The sequence below is a fragment of the Arabidopsis lyrata genome, assembly GCF_000004255.2.
Source record: "Arabidopsis lyrata subsp. lyrata unplaced genomic scaffold ARALYscaffold_6, whole genome shotgun sequence".
Classification (NCBI taxonomy): domain Eukaryota; kingdom Viridiplantae; phylum Streptophyta; class Magnoliopsida; order Brassicales; family Brassicaceae; genus Arabidopsis; species Arabidopsis lyrata.
In genome coordinates, this window is record NW_003302550.1 from 2,811,580 (window position 1) to 2,833,246 (window position 21,667).

Sequence of the window (21,667 nt, forward strand, 5' to 3'; positions counted from 1 at the left end):
CATGCATAATTTGTGTGTAAGAATGTTGACTGTCTAATTTTGTTCTGTTTTGCAATGAAAACAACCAAAACTTTATGTAGTTAGATAAATCAAAATTTACTGCTATAAAGTAAATGCAACAATTCCCAGACATGAACCCTAAAATTATTAGCTGTATCTATAATTGGTTTAATTGAAGCCTCTTCGGATATCACATTAATTGAAATACACAATTAATTGACCAGCTTTTTTGTAGAGAAGCCAAAACAAAACTTCAAATTTACAGTTTGACCACACAACTTTCGAATATTTATAAAACAAACCCCGTCAGCTTTAATCTGGTACACAGTGGTTGGGATTTCTGCAGATTCGAGCCGTACTCTCTCAAGACTCTGACCCATGCCTTCTTCTAACTCATCATCTCTTTTTTTTTTTCTCAGAATATATCTAAAAATTCACAACAAAGATTGAAAATAAGAATTATCTAAAATAAAAAATAGTTAAATTAAATTGCCGTTACGAACTTTAAAAACAATGGTCTTACGTCACGTGAGTTTCGTGCTTCTCTCTCTCTCCTCTTCTTCTTCTTCTTCATCTTTATCGCGCCTAAAAAAAAAACCTTCTTTTTCTCTTTAATGGCGTGATTTATCTTCTCCTCTTGTAAAACAATCGAGTCTTTCTCTCTAAAGAGTCTCTTTTAAAATCTCGAGTTAATTTTTCTTCCTTCTCTAACCATGACGTTTCTTCCCGCCTTGTTCCTGTGGTTTCTCTTCTTCTCTGTTTCAGACACCGCCATTGTTGATCTAAGCTCAGAGACGAGTTCTCTGCTCTCCTTTAAGCTCTCACTCGAAAACCCATCTCGCCTTTCTTCATGGAACGTTTCGTCTTCCTCGTCGTCTCACTGCGATTGGGTCGGCGTTACGTGTTTGTTCGGACGAGTCTACTCGCTCTCCTTACCGTCTCTGTCTCTCAAAGGCCATCTCTCTCCATCTCTCTTCACCCTCCGCTCTCTCTCCGTCCTAGACCTGTCGGAAAACTCACTCTCCGGCCAGATTCCGAAGGAGATTTCAACTTTGAAGAATCTCAAAGAGCTTCGTCTAGCCGGAAATCAATTCTCCGGGAAGATTCCGTCTGAGATTTGGAAACTAAAACAGCTCCAAACCCTAGACCTCTCTGGAAACTCACTCACAGGACTTCTCCCGAGTCAACTCAGTGAGTTACATCAGCTTCTCTACCTTGACCTAAGTGACAACCACTTCTCCGGTTCACTTCCTCCGTCGTTCTTCCTCAGCTTCCCTGCACTGTCTTCACTCGACGTCTCCAACAACTCACTCTCCGGCGAAATCCCTCCAGAAATCGGGAAATTGAGTAACCTCTCTGACCTTTACATGGGACTCAACTCATTTTCCGGTCAAATCCCGCCGGAGGTTGGTAACATCTCGTTGCTGAAGAACTTTGGTGCACCTTCTTGCTTCTTCAAAGGACCGTTACCAAAGGAGATTTCGAAGCTGAAACACTTAGCAAAGCTCGACCTTTCTTACAACCCACTCAAGTGTTCAATCCCAAAATCGTTTGGGGAGTTGCAGAATCTGAGTATATTGAATCTTGTCTCCGCGGAGCTTATTGGATTGATCCCACCAGAGCTTGGTAAGTGTAAAAGCCTCAAGACACTGATGCTTTCTTTCAATTCTCTCTCTGGTTCTTTGCCATTGGAGCTTTCAGAGATTCCTCTGTTGACGTTTTCTGCTGAAAGGAATCAGCTTTCGGGTTCATTGCCTTCATGGATCGGCAAATGGAAGGTACTGGACTCACTTCTGTTAGCTAACAATCGGTTTTCAGGTGAAATCCCTCGTGAGATTGAGGATTGTCCAATGTTGAAGCATCTCAGTCTAGCTAGCAACTTGTTAACTGGTTCGATTCCTAGGGAGCTTTGTGGTTCAGGTTCTTTGGAGGAAATTGATCTCTCTGGGAATTTGCTTTCGGGAACAATTGAGGAGGTGTTCAATGGTTGTTCGTCTCTTGTAGAGTTGGTTCTTACCAATAATCAGATCAATGGCTCTATTCCTGAGGATCTTTCAAAGCTTCCATTGATGGCAGTTGACTTGGATTCCAACAACTTCACAGGTGAAATCCCAAAGAGTCTCTGGAAATCAACGAACTTGATGGAGTTCTCAGCTTCTTATAATCGTCTAGAAGGTTATTTGCCTGCAGAGATTGGTAATGCAGCTTCACTGACGCGGCTGGTTCTCAGTGATAATCAGTTAAAAGGTGAAATCCCAAGAGAGATTGGAAAACTCACATCATTGTCTGTCTTGAATCTGAATTCAAACAAGCTTCAAGGGAAGATACCAAAGGAGCTCGGGGACTGTACTTGTTTGACTACATTGGATCTTGGCAACAACAATCTTCAAGGACAGATTCCAGACAGAATCACTGGTCTTTCTCAGCTTCAATGCCTGGTTCTCTCTTACAACAATCTCTCAGGGTCAATTCCATCAAAACCCTCTGCTTATTTCCATCAGATTGACATGCCTGATCTTAGCTTTCTTCAGCACCATGGGATATTTGATCTCTCCTACAATAGATTGTCTGGCTCTATACCAGAAGAACTTGGCAACTGTGTGGTATTGGTGGAGATTTTACTGAGCAACAACCATCTCTCTGGAGAGATTCCAGCTTCACTCTCTCGTTTGACCAACCTCACAATCCTGGATCTATCTGGAAATGCGCTTACTGGATCTATTCCAAAGGAGATGGGCCACTCTCTTAAGTTGCAGGGATTAAACTTGGCGAATAATCAGCTCAATGGCTATATACCAGAAAGCTTTGGTCTGTTAGATAGCTTGGTGAAGCTAAACTTGACCAAGAACAAGCTGGATGGATCGGTTCCTGCTTCTCTTGGGAACTTGAAAGAGCTTACACACATGGACTTGAGCTTTAACAACCTAAGTGGCGAGCTTTCATCAGAACTGTCTACAATGGTCAAACTTGTAGGCCTCTACATTGAGCAGAATAAGTTCACCGGAGAAATACCTTCAGAACTTGGTAATCTTACACAGCTGGAGTACCTTGATGTTTCTGAGAACTTGCTATCTGGAGAAATCCCAACAAAGATCTGTGGATTGCCCAATCTGGAGTTCTTGAATCTAGCCAAGAACAATCTGCGAGGAGAGGTGCCGAGTGATGGTGTTTGCCAGGATCCTTCCAAGGCATTGCTTTCAGGGAACAAAGAGTTGTGTGGCAGAGTTATTGGATCAGATTGCAAGATCGATGGAACTAAGTTGACTCATGCTTGGGGGATTGCAGGACTCATGCTTGGCTTTACGATTATCGTCTTTGTGTTTGTTTTCTCTCTGCGCAGATGGGTTATAACAAAGAGAGTGAAGCAAAGAGATGATCCAGAGCGAATGGAGGAAAGCAGGTTAAAAGGGTTTGTTGATCAGAACCTGTATTTCTTAAGTGGAAGCAGATCAAGAGAGCCATTAAGCATCAATATAGCAATGTTCGAGCAGCCGCTTTTGAAGGTGCGTTTAGGAGATATTGTCGAGGCTACAGATCATTTCTCTAAGAAGAACATTATAGGAGACGGTGGTTTTGGGACGGTTTACAAAGCTTGTTTACCAGGTGGGAAAACAGTAGCGGTGAAGAAGCTAAGTGAAGCCAAAACTCAGGGAAACCGGGAATTCATGGCAGAGATGGAGACTCTAGGGAAAGTGAAGCATCCGAATCTTGTGTCTTTGCTTGGATATTGTTCTTTCAGTGATGAGAAGCTTCTGGTATATGAGTATATGGTTAATGGAAGCTTAGATCACTGGTTAAGGAACCAAACTGGGATGCTAGAGGTTCTGGACTGGTCAAAACGCCTCAAAATCGCAGTTGGAGCTGCAAGAGGTCTAGCTTTCCTACATCACGGTTTCATCCCTCACATTATACATAGGGACATCAAAGCCAGCAACATTCTCTTAGATGGTGATTTTGAGCCTAAGGTGGCTGATTTCGGGCTAGCAAGACTAATTAGTGCCTGTGAATCCCATGTTAGTACAGTCATAGCAGGGACTTTCGGGTATATCCCACCGGAGTATGGTCAGAGCGCAAGAGCCACTACCAAAGGAGATGTCTACAGCTTTGGAGTGATTCTGTTGGAACTAGTCACAGGGAAAGAGCCGACTGGTCCAGACTTCAAAGAGAGTGAAGGAGGAAACTTGGTTGGTTGGGTGACTCAGAAGATTAACCAAGGGAAAGCGGTGGATGTTCTTGACCCACTGCTTGTATCTGTGGCCTTGAAGAACTCTCTGCTTCGTCTGCTTCAGATTGCTATGGTCTGCCTTGCTGAAACGCCAGCTAATCGCCCAAACATGCTTGATGTGTTGAAGGCCCTCAAGGATATATGAGCTGATAACCTTAAATGTTGTTCTTGTTTCTTGTTGTTTAAGTAACCTGTTAGTGCTAACCAAACAATGGAGTTGTAGGGTTTGTATTTGTAATGTTAATGTAACTCTGTGTTCTTAAGTTTCTTCTAAATGTCGAACAAAGAAAATTAGGTTTTCCAAATTCCAGATAATCACTTTGAATTAGTGATTGTGAAATAAATAGATGCTTTTACCAAACCAAAGAGAAAACTTTATAAACCAAACAAGAAACTTTAATACCGGATCTGAGCTGTAGAAAAAATTGACAATTTCATTGTTACTTTTTTCTTATACCAAACTAAACAAATTCGATAAAAAAAAAAATCTTTGAATACTCAGATTTAGTCTTGGGCATTCGAATACCCGTATATGATCGGTTCGATTCTTTTTGGTTTTGGGTACATTTGGGTAGAAGAATTTAGACCCATTCGGATATTCCAAAAATTCGATTCGGATTTGGATTATTTTAGTTGAGAACCGAAAAATACCTGAAATATTTTCGGGTTCGTTTTTTTATCCATATATACCCAAAACTATCCAAAATATCCTATTACATGAAGATACAGTAGTTACTTTTTATAAAATATAATCAAATGTACACAAAAGTATCCAAATTATCAGAAAAAAAAACTAAAACATTAGTTAATTTTAATCCAAATATATCTGAACTACTCAAAATATCTAATATATGCGTATTAAATTGACAGAAATGTCCTTTTGCCTTCAAATCCACATTTATGAGAGATAAAGAAAATCAAATTGTAAGAGAAAATTGACAAAATAAAATAAAATGAGAGTTGGAATGTAGCTGTTTGATGTCAAGTCAAAATCACGAAACACAGTATGTATGGTCAGTAAATTATTGAAAATCTTTAGTCCAAACTTCTGGCTTTATATTTTACAGTCACTCACTCCCACTTCTTTTATTCTTTAGTTATTGACTATATACAAATTTTCTACAACTTGCTCTTTTATTCTGTCGACAAAACGTGTTCATGTAGTTATAAACGAACTGATAACTACATAATTTTTATATATGCAACTTTATTGTCTTTTAAAAAGGTTTGTTTTCTCTAATTAACTACAAAATCATAATAGAACAAAGCGTTTATCAAAAAGCTACAAACATGAAGTCTCGGTGCAAGATGGAGTCGTAGACTTTGTCCAAACAATTTAGGTAGTCTTTCACGGATTACGCATTTATTGCACTAACCAAAATATCTCACGGATTACGCATTTATCAATCCAATAACTAGTGGGTTTATGTATTATACGGGCCAGGCCTATTTAATGTGAGATAACACGGGTCTATGAACCAAGCCCATGGCTAAACGTCATCATAAATTATATGTATTAGTATTAGTTTAATAATTACTTGGAATGTTTTGGAAAAATAATAGTACTTACTTACAGGGTTCTTTTTATGAAGCTACTTCACTTGCAATGTTGCAAAAGAGATATATTAAATTGATTTTTTTTGTTTATAGTTTCAAACAAAGTATGTCAACATGTATTTGTTGAATATACAGGCGTAAGGAGACCGCATGGACCATGTGAATAAGTCAATAATTAATGCATTATTGTAAAGACTATTTTAATGATCACTACTCCCTCCGTTTTATAAAGAGTGTCGTTTTAAGGTTTTATTTTTGTTTCACAAAGAGTGTCGTTTTAGGTTTTCAATGCAAAATTTAATGATTTTTTATGTTTTATGACTATTAGTATTCTGCAGATTGTTTTACTATTGGGCAGATTATGTTTAGGTATATAGTTAATGATGTTTTTGTTTAGAAAAAACAAAAAATTTAATGTTTTCTTAATCTATGTGCAAAACTCTAAAATGACACTTTTTGTGAAACAGAGGGAATATATTAATTATTTATTCAATGATATCTTCAATTAGTTTTTTTTTGGTTCTAAATATTTTTGCTTAGGTTATATTTGCAAATTGATTTTCTCTTGCTTTGCTCATCGGTCCAACCTTGGCCTCCCAAGGATATGCCATGTCAAATGTCAATTAATTAGAAGGAATTTTTTTAATCATTATCTCTATAACTAAGTTCGTCGTCGTATTATAAGCGTATGATATATTGATATATATAGTCGTGTTTGGTGTGTCATACGACTCGTATTATACGCTTCAACTTATCCTACATGTACCTAAAGGCGTGCAAGCGAACTTTTGTTTCTAAGCTTATTTGTGTAGAAAAATACAAAAGCAATAAATAATTTTGGGTAAATTTTTCATGTGATCAATGGAAGGATATAGTACACATTGCTACTTATGTTTGCAAGAAACTCTAGTACACAAGACTAGACACGAGTTCGAATGTTTTGATAAATTGGAATAAACTTGTTGAAATTGTAGATAGTTATCCATTTCAAAAAGTATATATTAGGTGTCATCTATTGACACCCAAGTTTAAAAGTTTATGTGTAATTGTATCCATGCATGTATTTAATATAGAGTAGACTAGTGTCAATATTCAATCCAGAGTCATAGTTTTCAAAATCAATTTAAGATAACAAATATTTTAACATAAGTTATACTTATACAATTATGAAAAGAAATCGTTTGAAATAGATTATAAAACAAGGACAAACATTAATATCGTAGATTCGGTAGTTTACATTTGAAGTAACTTTAGATGACAGCCTAAGTATCATTAATCATTAATAAGATTAACTGCTATTAATGTTGGTTGATGATACCTTGATCGATGCTACAACTGGAACCGGTTTTGTATATAGCCGGTTATTGGTTAAGAACCGGTCAGGTCAGGTTAGGTTAGATTAGACCTGATGTTAGTTTCATTCAATACCCTACCATTTGTTTGGATTCGACGAATCCAACGGCTCGTGAATGAAGAGTGCACAAAGATCGGAGAGTAGAGAATCGAAGTAGACGTAGGATTTTTGTTTTGTTGACGTCAACCATAGAAAGATTGACACGTGGAGTTATTGAGAGGAGCGTCTTAAGAATAAATGCTTTTCTTGTTTTTTCTTATTAAAACAGTAAAAAATGCTTTTCTTGTTAAAGAAAAAAATAAAAATTCCTTGTCTAATCCTTCACGCCGCGTCTAGCCATTAAAAATTTTCGGACAGGAACAACAACTTCGCTTTCTCCATCTCTTTCAGCTAAGCTAACTCAAAACTTGGCTTATTATTGCTAATATGGCTTGGCTCGGCTTAATGAATTGACTAATCACAAATGTTTTATAAAAGAAATATCTGTTAAACTATGTTAAGCAATGTCTAATTAGTAATTAGGAAATTAATGATCATATTTTTATCCCACATAATACTCTTGACTTTTTATTTTATTTTTGTGGTTTGAGGTTTTCTCCTAAACCAGAAAATATATTCCCATCAACGATTCATCAAGTATATCCACTAAATATATCTGATTCGTTGTACCATACGTGAAAAAACAAGAATGAGAAAGAACGTGAAGACTGTAACAAGCAAAAGAAAAAAAAAAGTAGTTAAAAAGATATCTTTAATTTTTTTTAAAAAAACCAAGTAAAACGTTATCTTGAAAGTATATCCATTTTATTCGCTGTTAATGCGTTTTTATCGTTTCCTTTTGTCACGCAAAAATCTTTTATGGGGTTTTAACATCTGTACTCACGCTAAAGTTCTATCTTCAAAACATTTGGCATGGAATCCATTTATTTATTATTTTTTATTAAACAAAAAAAACCTTTAGATAATTGATAGTTATCTGATTTATAAACTCTGTATTATCAGCAAAAACGTAATTCGCCGATCGAGGACATAAGATATTAGCCGGGATCCAACGACTGCCATCGCGAGTCCGTAAATAAAATATATATCCATTAAATTTAACTTTTATAGAAAAAGCAAAAAAAAGAAAAGAAAAAAGGAAAGCGTAATCTTAATCTGACGGTGGAGATAAAAGCTCACACCGTAACGCTAGATCCATGGCAGAAACAGCGTAGCAAAATCTTCTCTTTCTCAATTGTTGTTTTGTCTTGTTTCTACCATTCATTTATTTTTTTTGTTCCTCGTAATCCAACTAACCGAAAACCAAACTCTTTTCTTCTCCGTTTCTCTCTCTCTTCGAGGGAGTGCCGGAATCGTATCGGAGTATCACCGGAATTATCCTAATTACGGTTTAACTTTACTTGCTCGTTGAAAATTCACGACGTGTCCGTCAGAGGAAAGGAGAATTTGAAATTGAAGCACCGATTCACTTTTTTTTTTTTTTTTTGGGAATTATATATATTTATCTCTGCTGGTTATGATGATGATTGGATAGAAAGAAGACAAAAAGGAAAGCCAAGATAAAAAAAAAAAGAGAAGAAGAAGAACTCTCTCTCTCTTTCTATCTATCTGCTCCTTTTGTTACGTGAAGCTTAGAGAAGAAGAAGGTTTACGAGATCCGTTTCAGTAATTTTAGCTGCTTCGATTTGCTTTGGTACGAATTACGAAGAGAAGAAGCACAATTCTCTTGTTTATATTTTGGTAAGTTTTTTTTTTTTGAAGGTTAATTGTTGATTAGGGTTTTTGTTATTGATTATCTCTCTTTTTGAATTTGGTAGGAGTTGGTTCTTCTCTGCTTGAATTAAAAGATCTGAATTTAGGCGAATTGTAGTTGAATTGTACCGAATTTTGTGTCTTTATAATTTGTTTCGTTGAGAATCTTTTCTTCTAGTCAAACTATTTCTTACCCTCTTCTAGATTGCTTGAATTTGTTGTCTTAGATTTTGAGTTGGATTGGTTTTGTACTAGAAAGCTCCTGTTTTATCCATGGAATTTTAATACATTGATCTTTCTTTTGTCTTGGGGCCCTTGTGTTTGTTTCTGGAGGTGGTAAAACTAGAAAGTTAGAAAAAGTCTCATTCTTTGGATTTTCTTGTCAGCTGCAACAATGCCGTCTGATATATTGGAACCCAGAGGTCTGCCTACACCACCTCATTTTCATGAAGACATCCGGATCACTCCTGAGGTACCTCTTCAATTTTGGTGCACTTGACATTATGCACAACAGTGTTTTCTTGGGTCTGTAGACTCGTGTGTAGAGCGTTTTTTTCTCAAGACGGTTAATGTTTTCTTGTACAGAAGCAATTTGGTTTCATGAAAAACAATCCAATGCCTGAAGGTGGTGGGGATAGATGTTCAACTCTACCGACTAGTTCTTGGACATCTGATAGTTACCAGCTCTCGCAGCAATCAAGCTTGTCTGGGGCGCTTCCCTCCTTTATCCCTAATGGAAGAAATGATACTCACTGGGAGAGCAGTCTATTTTCCAGCTCCCTGTCTGATCTATTTAGTAGAAAATGTAAGCTTGTTTTTCAGTCTTACAAATAGTTTTACTTGTTATTCTTGGTTGTCTAATGACTGCCTTTGATTTGTAATTTATTGTAATCTGTGTTTCCAAATTACTGGTTTTGCAGTACGGCTACCACGGAGTGATAAGTTAGCCTTTATGTCTGCAAACCGTGAGGAAGAACCTTTCGAGTCCTTAGAAGAAATGGAGGCTCAAACTATTGGAAATCTTCTTCCAGATGAGGATGATCTTTTTGCAGAAGTGGTTGGTGAGGGTGTCCACAAGTCTCGTGCCAATGGTGGAGATGATTTGGATGATTGTGACCTATTCAGCAGTGTTGGTGGCATGGAACTAGATGGAGATGTTTTCTCGTCTGTCGGTCAAAGAGATGGCAAGAGAGGCAGCAATGTTTCGATTGTCGGTGAGTATCCTCAAGGAGAAATTTTATCCAGAATACTTTTTGTTAGGAATGTGGATAGCATCATTGAAGATTGCGAGCTGAGGGTCCTTTTTAAGGTACGTAATTTCACCCGCGTTTCTGGGTACAGGTTCCCAAATTATGGCAAGACACGGTATTAGAAATTTCAGTTGTCTTCTCTTCTCATTGATGAAATATTTATATTTTTAGCAATATGGAGATATCCGGGATCTTCATACAGCTGGGAAGATTCGTGGCTTTATCATGGTATCATACTATGATATAAGATCTGCTCAGAATGCGGCGAGAGCACTCCACGGTAGGCTCTTAAGGGGAAGGAAGCTTGATATTCGTTATTCTATCCCAAAGGTGTTGTTCACTGTTCCTATTCCCCTTGTTTGTATGATTGTAGTTTCTTTTCGTGCTATGTGCGTTGTACCTGTCATTTTTGCTGTCTTATATCTTGCTTGCTTACTATTTTTTGTGATATAAGGAAAATCCTAAAGAGAACTCCAGCGAAGGAGCATTGTGGGTAAATAATCTTGATTCTTCTATATCCAATGAAGAGCTGCACAGAATATTCAGTTCATGTGGAGAAATTAGAGAGGTTTGCTTACTAGTGTTCTCTTTGTTCTTGCTTCGTGATATTGACGTTTATGTGACATTGTTATAACTTTGCTACTTTTTTTTGGTTGCAGGTTCGTAGAACGATGCATGAGAACTCACAAGTTTACATAGAGTTCTTTGATGTTCGAAAGGCAGAGGTTGCACTTCAAGGACTAAATGGACTTGAGGTTGCTGGGAGGCAGCTTAAACTTGCACCAACCTGTCCAGAGGGTACAAGGTAGTTATCGATTTTTCTCCCGCCTTAGGTTTTATCTATGGCTGTCTGATGCAGTAACTACCGTATTTGAACTGTGTTGATGTGTAGGATTCATCATACTTTTTTTTTTTCTTTCAGTTTCTCGCCACAGTTCGCTGCAGATGATGGTGAGGGGGGTCTACCTAAAATGGCTTTTAATAACCTATCATCAGCACACATGGGTAAAATATTGCACACGGTTTATGATTATTCGATTCTCAATGATTGAAAATCCAGGGTCACTACTCATACCTATCCTTTAACATCTCTGTTTCAGGGAGACATTTCCCAGGAATATTAGCTTCGACCTCCATTGATGGTGGATCTATTCGAGTTATGCACAATTCTGTTGGGTCACCTATGAACTCCTTCATTGAACGTCATCAGAGTCTCGATGTTCCTATTGGTTTGCCACCATCAGCAAGAGTCATCTCAGCTAGCAAGCCTGTTGGTCTTCAGGAGTTTGGAAACCCATTTGATAATTCGAAAACGGGGATCCATAGTATGCCAAATCTCCATCCTCATTTTCCTGAGTACCTTGACAACTTTGCAAGCGGTAGTCCATATAAATCCTCTAGTACATTCTCTGAAATGGTAAGCGATGGCCAAAAAGCAAATGTTCGTGGAGTGGGCGTAGATGGATTTAATGGAGGTGGTAAGTACATGTTCTTCTTATTACTTTTCTGCCTTGATACACTTGCCTAAGGTTAGTGATGATGCGTAGCCAACGATTGTGAATTTAAGAAGACTAGTTTACTGTAGATTGTAGAATATAATCCATGAGTACAATCTCTAATTAAGGATATTTATTTGATCCTAACCAATATTAGTGGATTATGAAAGGTGACAGAGGATGGAAATTTAGGGACAGCTGGTTTACTTGTCCACCTGGGTGTAGGACTTGTCATTCTTACAAAAATGGTATCGGAATTACGTTTGCTCATCTGTATTTTTGGTAATTTTCTTATTGTAGTCATAGGATCTCCCATAAATCAAGGATCCCATCGCGGTAACCTCAACTTATGGAGTAACTCTAACACTCAGCAACATAATCAGTCAAGTGGCATGATGTGGCCTAACTCACCATCTCGTGTCAACGGCATTCCTTCTCAGCGCATCCCACCTGTTGCTGCATTCTCTAGAGCATCTCCTCTAATGGTGAACATGGCATCATCGCCTGTGAACCACCACATTGGATCTGCCCCGGTATTAAACTCACCTTTTTGGGATAGAAGACAGGCATATGTAGCTGAATCTCCAGAATCTTCAGGATTTCACTTAGGTTCTCACGGTAGCTTGGGATTTCCTGGCTCTTCTCCCTCACATCCAATGGAAATTGGTTCACATAAGGTTTTTTCTCATGTTGGTGGGAATCGCATGGATACCAATTCAAAAAATGCTGTATTACGATCATCGCGACAGATGCCTCACCTCTTTACTGGAAGGAGCCCAATGCTTTCAGTGTCAGGCTCATTTGACTTACCTAATGAACGATACAGGAATCTCTCTCACCGAAGAAGTGAATCTAGCTCTAGTAATGCTGAAAAGAAACTGTATGAGCTTGACGTTGATCGCATATTACGTGGGGACGACAGTAGAACAACATTGATGATAAAGAACATTCCTAATAAGTAAGTGAATTCACTTTTTTTCTCCCTATTATTCCCTGTTTTATAAGATTCCTAATAAGTGAATTCGTAGTTTGCTAATTTTATTCTATTTGTCTTTGTTCTGGTAATGGTTTAGGTATACTTCTAAGATGCTTCTAGCTGCTATTGATGAGTACTGTAAAGGAACATATGATTTCCTTTATTTGCCAATTGACTTCAAGGTATGCAGGCCTCTTACCTTTTTATCTAACGGAATCTAATGCAGTCTTGTAGCTTACGGTATTTTCAACATCGATATAAATGAACCTTCTTCCTATTTGCAGAATAAATGCAATGTGGGATATGCTTTCATCAATCTTACCGAACCTGAAAATATTGTTCCGTTTTATAAGGTATAGCTTTGTACCCTTTATGATCAATTTGTGTTGATGCTGTCTCTTTGTCGTTTAAAAAAAGAAAAAAAAAAAAAAAGCGTTTGGTTACAAGTTTAAAACCTTAATAGGCATTCAACGGTAAGAAATGGGAAAAGTTCAACAGCGAGAAGGTGGCATCTCTTGCATATGGTCGGATTCAGGGAAAATCAGCTCTTATTGCCCATTTCCAGAACTCAAGTTTGATGAACGAAGACAAACGTTGCAGGCCTATTCTCTTCCACACTGATGGTCCAAATGCTGGTGATCAGGTAAGGAAGACAAGGCCTCAATTAATATCCTTATTCAAATTCTATCCTATTTCGGTTGCAAGTAATCATATCGTTTGTTACTTATGTATTCACTATAGTGTGTCACATAGAAATTAGGTTCATAGTTGGTCCTAATCAGAGAACGTATTTCCCTTTTGATTAGCTTTTTTTTTTATGAGAGATTGCTTCATTTGTGAATGTGCAGGAACCATTTCCAATGGGTTCCAACATCCGGTCAAGACCAGGCAAGCATCGAACAAGTAGCATCGAGAATTATACCAACTTTAGCAGTAGCTCTGAAAACCGAGAAGAACCTGGAAATGGGAACGACTCGATGTAACAGATGAGCCAGACAGCTTTCAGGTCGTAAGCCAGACTAACCCTTAGGCGTCTTGTATCAGAGGTAAAAGAAAAGAGACCCAAAAGATTAACACAAGGTAAAAATATATATATGGTTGACAACCCCACAGCTCTGTAAATCCTTGGGGGGTGTGTGGTAAATTACCTGAGAAAACTCATTTTGCAGAGGAGAAAGTTTTTGAAGTCTTGGTCCTTTAAACTCCTCCATCAGGTTGCTTCACAAGTTTTGTTGTATCATTAAACCTCCCAGAGATTTGCGTTTTCTTTTTTTTGCTTTCTAATTTTTTTTCTTTGGTTGGTTGTGTCTGCAAGGATCTTTTCTTTGTACTTTGCATGGAAATGTAACAACCTAGTACGATGTGTTCAGTTTCTTCGCCAGCGTTTTGGGACCATAGTTTTATGTAAACCCTTTTGAGGGCGAAGTTTTTGGCATTGCCTCCTTCTTTTTGGTTTTTAGTGTTTTTCTTTTAATCTTAGTCGGTCACTTTATAAGCTCTGACACAAGTCAGTTGTTGAAGGCTTCCTCTTAGAATAATAATAAGAATCATGAATATCCCAAAAATCGATTTTACTTCTTTACTGTTATATAATATCAAAAATAGATTTTAAATCGATAATCCAATATACAGTTTTTTATAAGACAAAAAAAAATAAAAAAACATTTTGGAGATTTTCGGCCCATTAAAGTTAGTGGAGGACCTTGCTTTAAAGGCTTTGGAAAGAATGAAGCAATTGGGTTTGGTCTGTAACCCCATGATGATTCTCTTGGATAAGGAACGATCTCACTGAGCCATATATTTTATTCTTGTTATATTTATAGAAACAAAAAGTTACTATATATGTTGAACTAATTATGCTTTTGAAAAAGGTTTGTTTACCTTTCTGGTGGCGAAATCTTTTTAATTGGTCATTACGTAAAAATTTGTGTGTCTTATTATTTATTATTCACGTCTCCTTCTAAAAGATGTCTTCTCTTTTCTCTTTTTTTGTTCCTATTTCAATTCCAGTCACACCGCATTATACAAAATTTTAATACTAACAAAATTCAAAAAATACTTTTATTCCCAATAGAACTATTAACAAAATTATCTCATAAAGTCGGTTTAAATCTGATACAACTAGTAATAAACTATGACAATTTTCCGATGTGGACCAAAATATATTTAGTAGCCGGCTGTAGTAAATATCTTCACGTGATCTTACAGCCAAATTTAATACATATGGACCGTCTAGTTTTCCACTAAACAAACATAAATGATAAATCTATACTATTTAGTTTCGGTAATAATTCTTTATGTTGTCCTTAATTTGTCAATAATTATTGATGAATTAAGGAAAAAAAACAATAAAGGAAATTAAATGGAGTCAAAGACAGATCGTCGACTTGGAAAACAAAGGTGGGTCCCATCTCTTCACTGTCCTGATTTTTCCTCTTCCTTCCTTGTTGTTCGTCTTCCCCCAATCTCCTCCTTCACTTTTTTCTTCTGAAGAGACTCTCGCCGTCTAATGGGAAGCTGCTGGTCTGATGGCTCTTACGGTGGTGGTGGAATGGTCGGTGTTGGTGGTGGGACTACTTCCTCCGCCGCCACTCCTAACGACGCCGTTGACTACTATCTCAAGTCTCGTGGCTACAATGGCCTCTTTTCTCAGATCGAGGTCCGTTTCTTCCTTTTCCTTTCTCCAAGATTTCAAATTTCCGCTTTCACTCATCTTTTACTTTTTGGGTTCGCAGTTATCTTTCTCTGCTTCCAATTTGCGAGACCGGGACGTGATTTCAAAGGTTCGTTTTTTAGTTTCAGAACATTGATATTCCTGGAGCCAATTAAGTGTTTAGGTTGATTCAAGGATAGTGTATAAGCTTTATATCATTACTTGGTTTGTTATATCTCAGAGTGATGCAATGGTGGTTGTTTATACAAAAGGAAGAGATGGAACACTTGCTGAATTGTTCCGTAGTGAAGTTGTTTTGAATTCTTTGAACCCTAAATGGATTAAGAATTTTACCATCGGTTATCAGTTCGAGATTGTGCAAACATTGCTGTAAGTTTCTTGAAATCTCGGTTACATCAGAAACTTTGAGGAAAAGGAATAAACTTTAACACCTTTTGTTTCACAGATTTCGTGTCTATGATATTGACACTCAATTTCAAAATTCTAAGGAGGAGGTATCTGCTATGTTCCATCTTCCGTTAGTCACTGAATCTTACTTAATAAAGTTACAAGTGTTACACTTTTTTATTGCTTCAGTTGCTTAAGCTCGACGAGCAGCAATTTCTCGGAGAGGCAACATGTACATTGTCCGAGGTATGTTAATCTCTCTACTGCTGCTTTGAAATGTATAAAGAAGAAACATCATTTTAGTGTAAGGAAGAGAAGGTTTACTTGCTATAGATTAGTATTGATTTATATATCTTGTATCTACTATGCAGATTGTTACCAAATCAAATAGGACGATTGCCTTAGAACTTATGCGGAAAGAAGGTGTTGCTGCACCGACTCAGCCACAAAACAGTGGAAAGCTTATTGTCCATGCTGAGGAGTCTCTAGCTTCTAAGACCAATACAGAGATTGTATTTAGGGGGTTGAATTTGGAATCAAAGGATACTTTCTCTAAAAGTGTAAGCTATACTCTTTGACCAATTTACCAGAATTTACTTTAGACATGAATATAACATTGTTGTTGTTCATGCTCAGGACCCGTTTTTGGTGATATCTAAGATTGTAGAGCACGGGACTCCAATCCCGGTCTCTAAAACCGAAGTCTTAAAGAATGATCCCAATCCACTTTGGAAACCAGTCTCTCTAAGTGTTCAACAAGTGGGGAGTAAGGTAAACCAACCAGAGAGGTTTCTTATATCTTAGTTTTTCTAACCAGGAAGATGTAACAGTTTCTCTTCTATAATCCTGCAGGACAGCCCACTGGTAATAGAATGTTTAGACTTCAATGGAAATGGCAATCACGATCTTATTGGGTAACCACAAAATCTCAGTTCCTCTTTTTGGGATATAAAATTGAGTTGGTATGCTGAGACAATTCTTGTTTCTTATTGGTTTTGCCAGGAAAGTTCAGAAATCACTTTCAGACTTAGAAAAGCTTCATTTGGCTGGCCAAGGAATCAATTTAGTCTTACCTACTGGTGTTGGACATAAACATGAAGACAGGGTATGGACCTTCAACAACAAGAGGTTTTTATACAATCTAAAATGCGAGAATTCTGATACCATTTATCATTATTTCAGGTATTAAAGAGCCAGCTTTTCGTGGACAAGTTTACTGAAACCGTCCAGCATACATTTCTTGAATACTTGGCGTCTGGATTTGAATTGAACTTCATGGTCGCCATTGATTTCACTGGTAAAAAAAAAGGATCTGAAAACTGCAGAGTTTCTCATAATACAAAACCTTTAAACTAATCAAAATGTCCCTTCTTCCATCAGCTTCAAATGGAAATCCTCGTCTCCCAGATTCCTTGCATTACATTGATCCTACAGGACGATTAAATGCCTACCAGAGAGTAAGGACTCGATCTTCTCAAGTTAATTTGCAGAATCTGGTGACTCTGTGTGTGTGTGATATTTTTTCTTCTATTCAGGCAATAGTTGAAGTTGGAGAAGTGTTACAGTTCTATGACTCAGACAAACGATTTCCAGCATGGGGTTTTGGAGCTCGTCCAATCGACATCCCGGTTTCACATTGCTTTAACCTCAACGGAAGCAGTACTTATTGCGAGGTCTTGCTACAAATCTTGCTCCCATTGAACTAACTTTTGTATCAAAATTTTCGCAATTAATCTTTTTTTGTTTCTTTATTTCTCAGGTAGATGGAATTCAAGGAATCATGAATGCCTACAATGGTGCTCTCTTCAACGTCTCTTTTGCAGGGCCTACTCTATTTGGTCCTGTGATCAACGCTGCTGCAACAATCGCAAGCGACTCACTCGCTCAAAGTGCAAAGAAATATTACGTCTTGTTAATAATCACAGTGAGTTTATATTCAAAAAAGACATGTTTTCCCTCTGGTTCTCGTGTTTTTTGCTATATAAAAATACAATGTCGGTTTTTATAGGATGGAGTAATAACAGATCTTCAAGAAACGAGAGACGCAATTGTCAGTGCATCGGATCTCCCATTATCAATCCTCATTGTTGGAGTCGGAGGAGCTGACTATAAAGAAATGGAGGTACTTAAACAAAAACATTACGCTTAATTAACTTCACCTGAAAAACTTCTTGAAATAGATTCTTATAAGGTTATGTGTTGGTTGTTGTGTAGGTACTAGATGGAGATAAAGGAGAGAAATTAGAGAGCTCCAGCGGTCGCATAGCATCGCGTGATATCGTCCAGTTTGTTGCATTACGAGACATACAATGTGAGTCTTGTGTTTCTTGATTTGTCAGGCAGCTTTTTGGGTCTCTGATCATTGTGGTTGTTGTTGTTTACAGATGGAGAGGTCTCAGTGGTAGAAGCACTTCTAGCAGAATTGCCTACACAATTTTTGACGTATATGAGAAACCGTAATATCACTCCCACCACCACTACTACCTCATCTTCTTCTTGATCCACACTCTCAACACTGTACATACATCAGTCACAGCTCTAAACGCTGTCGTTTTATCTTCTCTTCTTTTTTTTTTTCCTATTTTATATTGTCTGGAATTTTTCCATTTTCCAGTATTCCACGTCAAATTCTATTTATCTCATCACTCTTGATTTGTTGCCAAAAACATAGATGATTTTTATTAATATTATTAATTTGCCAAACTATAAGTTGGTTTGGGCGTATTCAACGGTCAACATATTTAGATGTTGACTTTCTTAATTTGGTTGGGATTTAGGTGGACTTTCGAAGCCTAACTTTTAAAAACGTGACCGTTGATTATCTTTACCGTACTTGTCGCTGAAACAGATATTTCCTCGGTTTTAAAATATATGATATTCTAAAGATCTTTTTATTTTATATATTATGACCATTTATATTCTACAATCTTTTGGTTGAATTTTATTGAACTAAATATTAAATACTAGTTGTTAAAAATAAAAATAAATTTCTTAAAATGTATATTTTTAACTAAAGCATCTTATATTTTGAAACAGAGGGAGTATTTTACAACAACAACAAATAAATGATCAATTATATAATATTTCTTTATCTAATAATACAATTTTTAATTTATTAAATTGTCAACGCTAAAATAAAAACTTATGAATGAAAACTGTAAAATCTGATTTTTCGTGTATCGGTACATATTATATTATATAGTTATAATTATCATAAAATTGAAAGTAAATATAAAACGTACAAACAAAAATTGCCAAGTCGTTGATATGCAGAGGTTAGAAAATAATCAAAGTTAAATTATGTGACGTCGTAAAACTCATTTTCCCTGCTTGGAAAATTCACAAAATGTTGTTTCTTCGTTCTTTTTTTGGTCAACAAATCTAAAAATACCTACCCATGCATGTGTAAATACTGTTTTTAAGTTGTTTTTTTTCTCAATCAAATTCAAACGCATTGACATGTTGTTATACGATACTCTTTACCTTTTTTTTTCCATAAGATTGACTTTCTCAAAAAATATTCACTTTTTTTTTGTCGTAGTCTTAGCTATACAATGTAGAATATGAAAATATCAAATCATAATTATTCATAGATCAAGTGAGTAGGTTATAGATCCTTAAGTTTGCTTCATAATTTCCAATCTTGAATATAAATTATTTTATCGTCGTCCCTTCAAAACGTGTTATCCTACGTTTTTTACGATGTCATACTATACATATGTTTGTTTTCACTTCATTTTATTATAATTGAATTTGAGTATTACATATTTTTCAAATAAACCGAAAACAAAATGCATGTTACTAACCAGGACGAGTTAGCTAGTCTAGTGGTAAACGGCTTGCAGATGCAAGAACGGCTCCGGGTTCGATTCGTACTGGCCACCAGAGAATTTACATGCGGACTTGCTCTGACGTCCGAGACCGAAAACCGTTATCTGGCCATGACCCACCTTCGAGTGTGCGTCCGTGCCGTAAGAATTCGGTCTCTAGTCTGGACCATCTTGGTGGGGTCAGGATACTCGGTTATAAAAAAAAAATGCATGTTACTTGTTGTTGGGAAAGAATTACAAATAAACATGTGTGTGCCACGTGCAACAAAACATGACTAAAAAGACTAGAGTTTCTCGATTGCAACTCTCTTGGTTCCACTCGTACTTCCGTAATGAAAACAACCTGTCTGTCTCTACCTAAAAAAGTGATTTTCTTAGAATATCAAAAGCGATTTTTAGGAAAAGTTTAATATTTGAAATAAGGAAATATCGTTAGTTGTGAATTGTGTGACTTGTCAAGGGCCAGTAGAGTCGGCGAGAAAAAAAAAGACTTGTCAAGGGCCCGTACAAAGTGCTTTTGTGAACATATCCTTAATAGTTTGTTTAATACCAAAATGGCTCTTTAGATGTATTACTATATTATTGTGAATATTGCAAACTTTCTCGATCTAGATCCACTAATTTTTCTTTTAATCGTTTATTAAAAAAATATTAATAGTATTTAATCTAGCCCGTTATAAAATATACATATAATTTTGGATGGCTATTAAAATTGACTCCAAGTTTGATCTCACGAATTGTGATATAATCCGCTTATTTTTTCTTTTTAAAACTTGAATCTTGGACTTTGTGTTTGCATGTAAAAATGTTTGGTTCATTACTGGATAAAAACTACCCCATTAACACGAAGTTTTAAGTGAATTATTTCGAGATATATATAGATGAAATTAGAAAACATCTTCGAATTAAGTAGAAAGAGCCTCCATGTATAACAACATTTTCAATTCACACGTTTTTATTCATGTTAGTGATGAGTGTGTACATATTTTTCGAATATATAACTAAAATTTGTCTTTCAATCTCTATCCAAATCTTTTACAGGAAAAATAAAGACCCCACTCTCGCGTTACGTAAACTCCTTTTTCTATATATATCACAACATATATGCAAAACAATTTAACTATTTACTTTTAACAAAAAAAAAAAAAAAAACAATTTTGTTATAAACCATATGGATGGACTCCATAACCGGCCCATGGCCCATTAGGGTTTTACCTTATTTTCTGTATCCTGCTATTATCCTTGTATATATATCACCTATTCTATTAATGAAAGACACTGTTCACAACACGTTATCAGCACGATAGCCTCTCACCCTAAAAGCTAAAAAAAATCCTGAAACCCTAAATCTCTCTCACAAAAACCAAATCATCCGAGCTAACACATACTCTGTCGTCTTTGTCTATGCTTACGATCTCACCGTCACCTACGATCGAGATAAGTAACCTCAACTTAATAATCAAGCCACTCATGTCATGGTTAATCACGACTAATTAGATCGTGATTTGTTTAACGAAACTACCGTAACATTTAAAGCTATTTAATTTATAATTTATTTGTTTGTTTATTTATTTAATAGTCCATACATGAGATGTTGAGATCTGTTGATTACGTTCATGTTTTAGAGTTGCTATAATATATTTTTATTGTTTCATTAGAAGAAAACACTAAAGTCCATGTTTAGATTCTTCGGTCAATATAGTCATGCTTTATTAATTAAGATATACTTTCGTTATTGATATATAGATTCAAACATGTCACTACACATAACTGATCCATGTGCTTTCGTTATTAAGATATGCTTTGGTCCATGTGTTATTGTTTAATCGAACTTATAACTGATCGAGTATTTCATATAGTTATATTTGATTATCGATCATTGCTATTGAGGTTTGTTTTTCAATCCTTACACAGTTTTTTTTTCTTTTACTAATGTAATAGCCATTTTTCCATGAGCAAAATTCTGAGTTTCTTAGGAATCAGGATTATATATATTAAGATTTTGTAGGAGGTCCCAACCAGCTAAGAGACATAACTGTTTCCAATCTCCGTATCAGATCTCGGATCTCTGTTTCAGTTCTCCAATTAAGATAAGTGCTATTTATTTATTATGCTTTATATACATGATCCAATTAAAGTTTGATAAGATAAAATTTGCATGAAAAT

General features: G+C 36.3%; 3 protein-coding genes across 6 annotated transcripts; all 3 read left to right on the top strand.

The window, feature by feature from the left end:
• The first annotated feature begins 586 nt into the window (after window positions 1–586).
• LOC9309373 (leucine-rich repeat receptor protein kinase EMS1) lies at window positions 587–4,530 on the top strand. The gene has a single exon (XM_021023253.1). The coding sequence runs from the start codon at window positions 714–716 to the stop codon at window positions 4,368–4,370; it is 3,657 nt and encodes a 1,218-aa protein (XP_020878912.1). The 5' UTR covers window positions 587–713; the 3' UTR covers window positions 4,371–4,530.
• A 3,621-nt stretch (window positions 4,531–8,151) lies between these two features.
• On the top strand, window positions 8,152–14,175 carry LOC9307332 (protein MEI2-like 4). 4 transcript variants are annotated; one of them, XR_002330938.1, is made up of 16 exons: window positions 8,152–8,876; window positions 9,275–9,360; window positions 9,474–9,693; window positions 9,809–10,197; window positions 10,310–10,468; window positions 10,593–10,706; window positions 10,798–10,943; window positions 11,061–11,143; window positions 11,239–11,616; window positions 11,935–12,592; window positions 12,708–12,792; window positions 12,895–12,963; window positions 13,074–13,253; window positions 13,459–13,690; window positions 13,780–13,824; window positions 13,926–14,175. XR_002330938.1 is itself a non-coding variant. In XM_002871216.2 (14 exons), exons 2-14 carry the CDS (start codon window positions 9,283–9,285, stop codon window positions 13,591–13,593), a joined length of 2,694 nt encoding a protein of 897 aa, XP_002871262.1. In that variant the 5' UTR covers window positions 8,152–8,876; window positions 9,275–9,282; the 3' UTR covers window positions 13,594–14,175. The 4 variants fall into 4 exon arrangements, 1 of the variants encoding a protein (XP_002871262.1); XR_002330936.1 differs by having other exon boundaries at window positions 13,459–13,824; XR_002330937.1 differs by having other exon boundaries at window positions 13,780–14,175.
• Window positions 14,176–14,826: 651 nt separating this feature from the next.
• On the top strand, window positions 14,827–18,395 carry LOC9307333 (protein BONZAI 2). The gene is made up of 16 exons (XM_002871217.2): window positions 14,827–15,269; window positions 15,346–15,393; window positions 15,505–15,653; window positions 15,730–15,778; window positions 15,861–15,917; window positions 16,043–16,231; window positions 16,308–16,442; window positions 16,524–16,585; window positions 16,674–16,776; window positions 16,854–16,968; window positions 17,052–17,128; window positions 17,207–17,344; window positions 17,431–17,595; window positions 17,680–17,793; window positions 17,886–17,982; window positions 18,056–18,395. The coding sequence occupies exons 1-16, from the start codon at window positions 15,120–15,122 to the stop codon at window positions 18,169–18,171; spliced, it is 1,764 nt and encodes a 587-aa protein (XP_002871263.1). The 5' UTR covers window positions 14,827–15,119; the 3' UTR covers window positions 18,172–18,395.
• The last annotated feature ends 3,272 nt before the right edge of the window (window positions 18,396–21,667 follow it).

What these genes read in the sequence shown, in the direction of transcription:
- LOC9307333 (XM_002871217.2), top strand. Translation starts at nt 15,120, where the DNA reads ATGGGAAGCTGCTGGTCTGATGGCTCTTACGGTGGTGGTGGAATGGTC. An exon ending in TTCAACAAGTGGGGAGTAAG is followed by an intron (nt 16,443 to 16,523) that starts GTAAACCAACCA and finishes ATAATCCTGCAG; the next exon opens with GACAGCCCACTGGTAATAGA. An exon ending in GACATAAACATGAAGACAGG is followed by an intron (nt 16,777 to 16,853) that starts GTATGGACCTTC and finishes TCATTATTTCAG; the next exon opens with GTATTAAAGAGCCAGCTTTT.
- LOC9307332 (XM_002871216.2), top strand. Translation starts at nt 9,283, where the DNA reads ATGCCGTCTGATATATTGGAACCCAGAGGTCTGCCTACACCACCTCAT. An exon ending in AGCTGAGGGTCCTTTTTAAG is followed by an intron (nt 10,198 to 10,309) that starts GTACGTAATTTC and finishes TTATATTTTTAG; the next exon opens with CAATATGGAGATATCCGGGA. An exon ending in ATATTGTTCCGTTTTATAAG is followed by an intron (nt 12,964 to 13,073) that starts GTATAGCTTTGT and finishes AAACCTTAATAG; the next exon opens with GCATTCAACGGTAAGAAATG.
- LOC9309373 (XM_021023253.1), top strand. Translation starts at nt 714, where the DNA reads ATGACGTTTCTTCCCGCCTTGTTCCTGTGGTTTCTCTTCTTCTCTGTT.